This window comes from Lolium perenne, chromosome 4 (assembly GCF_019359855.2).
Source record: "Lolium perenne isolate Kyuss_39 chromosome 4, Kyuss_2.0, whole genome shotgun sequence".
NCBI lineage: Eukaryota > Viridiplantae > Streptophyta > Magnoliopsida > Poales > Poaceae > Lolium > Lolium perenne.
This window is the reverse complement of record NC_067247.2, coordinates 193563350-193565333: the sequence shown is the minus strand read 5'-3', so window position 1 is coordinate 193565333 and position 1984 is coordinate 193563350. Positions and strand designations below refer to the sequence as shown.

Genomic DNA, 1984 nt, shown 5'->3' with positions numbered 1-1984 from the left:
TAAATTTGGTCCCTAAACTCAGTTGTGGTCTAAATCTGCCCTCAAACTCTTAACTAAGTCTAATTTCGATCCCTAACATCGGTTTAATGATGGTTGACCGGTTTTTTACTCTTTTTTCCTGCTATTATGGACATAATTGCCTGATTTTAAGCTACCTGTGATCATTTTTCCTCAGTCAATAAATAGAAAAATACTTTTGCCCTAACACACATGTGTGCCGCCTACATCTTTCTCGCTTGGTGCAACATTCCTCGCCACTTCATCCGCCTCCGCCTTTTCTCCTAACCAAAAGCCCTAGCATGTCCACCGATTTTTCCTTTCTCGCCCGGCTTATCCACCCTATAGTAGCGTGAGGCACTGTCGCTAGGTGTTAGGGAAGAGTTACGGTTACTACGACAAATGGATAATGATCAATCTCACCGGCGAACGTTAAAAATGATAATTGCATAACTTATCTCAAGGTGAGACGGTCCTACATGGAATAAACCTATCCAAATCTGTCCACGGTGGTAAAAAAGAGAGTAAAAAATCGGTCAACCATCGTTAAACCGCTACCAGGGATCGAAATTAGACTTAACTAAGAGTTTAAGGGCAGGTTTAGACTAAAACAAAATTAAGGGACCAAAATTAGACTTTTGCGATACATGAGGGACCAAAAGTGCACTTAACCTTTTTTTAAGTGTGTAAGTTAAAAAAGTAGCACCAGCCCACGAATAAGGGGGTGTTTGGTGTGGCTTTTTTTGGCTTTTGGCTTTGGCAAAAGCCACCAAAAGCACCTAAATAGGTGCTTTTTTTGGCTTTTGGATTTTGGAAGCCAAAAACAAAGATCCTATTCTTTTGGCTTGGGCTTTAGGCCCAAGAGACCATCAGTACGCTTACGACCATGGCCCCAGCCCGCCGGCAGCGATAGCTTATATATAATAACTGGAGAAGCGCTAGGGTTTTAACCCCTCTTCTTTCTGCCCTCCTAGCGCCGCCGCCTCCTTCGTCGTAGCAGAAGCAGCGACTCCCATCGCCAGCTGCTGAAGAAAGGTTCGTGTTCTCTCCCTCCTCTTCTCCTGTACCTCGCCGGACTTACGGGCTAGATCGATCCGTGTGCGCGTGATTAATTGGTGTGATTGATGATGCTGTTACCTAGTTTCGTGGCGATTCTAGTTCGCCATATGTCTAAGTTGGAGGCGTCTTGGTGATCCTGGTAGATCTTTCTCTTAGTTTCAACTTGTACTGTTGAGTTTTGCGGTTATGAGTAGCTGGTGTTTAGATCTCGAATAGGCCCCGGGTTCTTACTTGCGAAATTGGCGATGTGCTATATTGGTATTGGACAGGAGACAGGGTAACATGATAGTTAATTCCATGTTTCTAATTGAACTAGGCGATGGTTTCTTTTCTTAGCTTGATCTACGTACACGGACATTTGGTTGCTCTCCTATATTGTTTGAATTATTTGTGAACACAAATTTGAGCCTTGGCCAGAGCAATTGAACTGTGCAGTACCTGTTTCTGACGCTGCTCCTGCTTTGCCTAACGCAAATCCCTCTGTTTGTGCAGCATGGACACTCAGGTCAAGCTCGCGGTTGTGGTCAAGGTGATGGGCCGCACCGGCTCCAGGGGTCAGGTGACCCAGGTCAGGGTGAAGTTCTTGGATGACCAGAACCGTCTCATCATGAGGAACGTCAAGGGCCCTGTCCGTGAGGGTGACATCCTCACGCTGCTCGAGTCTGAGCGGGAGGCCAGGAGGCTGCGCTGAGCGCTGGTTTTCCCTGTCCCCGGAAGTAAAATGCTGTTGCCTTCTTACTGTACTGCGTTTGAATCAAGTTCTTGAACACTGGTTTCAGCTTTCGCGTAGGCTATGGAGGTGTAATGAGTACTAAACTGGTTGCAGTTTTGTTATGTTGCCTAAATTAAATCGCACTGTTGTTTGAGACCTGATCATGCTGTCACCTCTTGGTAATGTGAATTGATTGGATAACTGCTATGCTGGATA

The 1984-nt window shown here is 45.6% G+C and overlaps 1 protein-coding gene across 1 annotated transcript; it reads left to right on the top strand.

Annotated features, from left to right (window-relative positions):
• Positions 1-874: 874 nt before the first annotated feature.
• LOC127295306 (small ribosomal subunit protein eS28) lies at positions 875-1984 on the top strand. The gene is made up of 2 exons (XM_051325234.2): positions 875-1032; positions 1549-1984. Exon 2 carries the CDS (start codon positions 1550-1552, stop codon positions 1745-1747), a length of 198 nt encoding a protein of 65 aa, XP_051181194.1. The 5' UTR covers positions 875-1032; position 1549; the 3' UTR covers positions 1748-1984.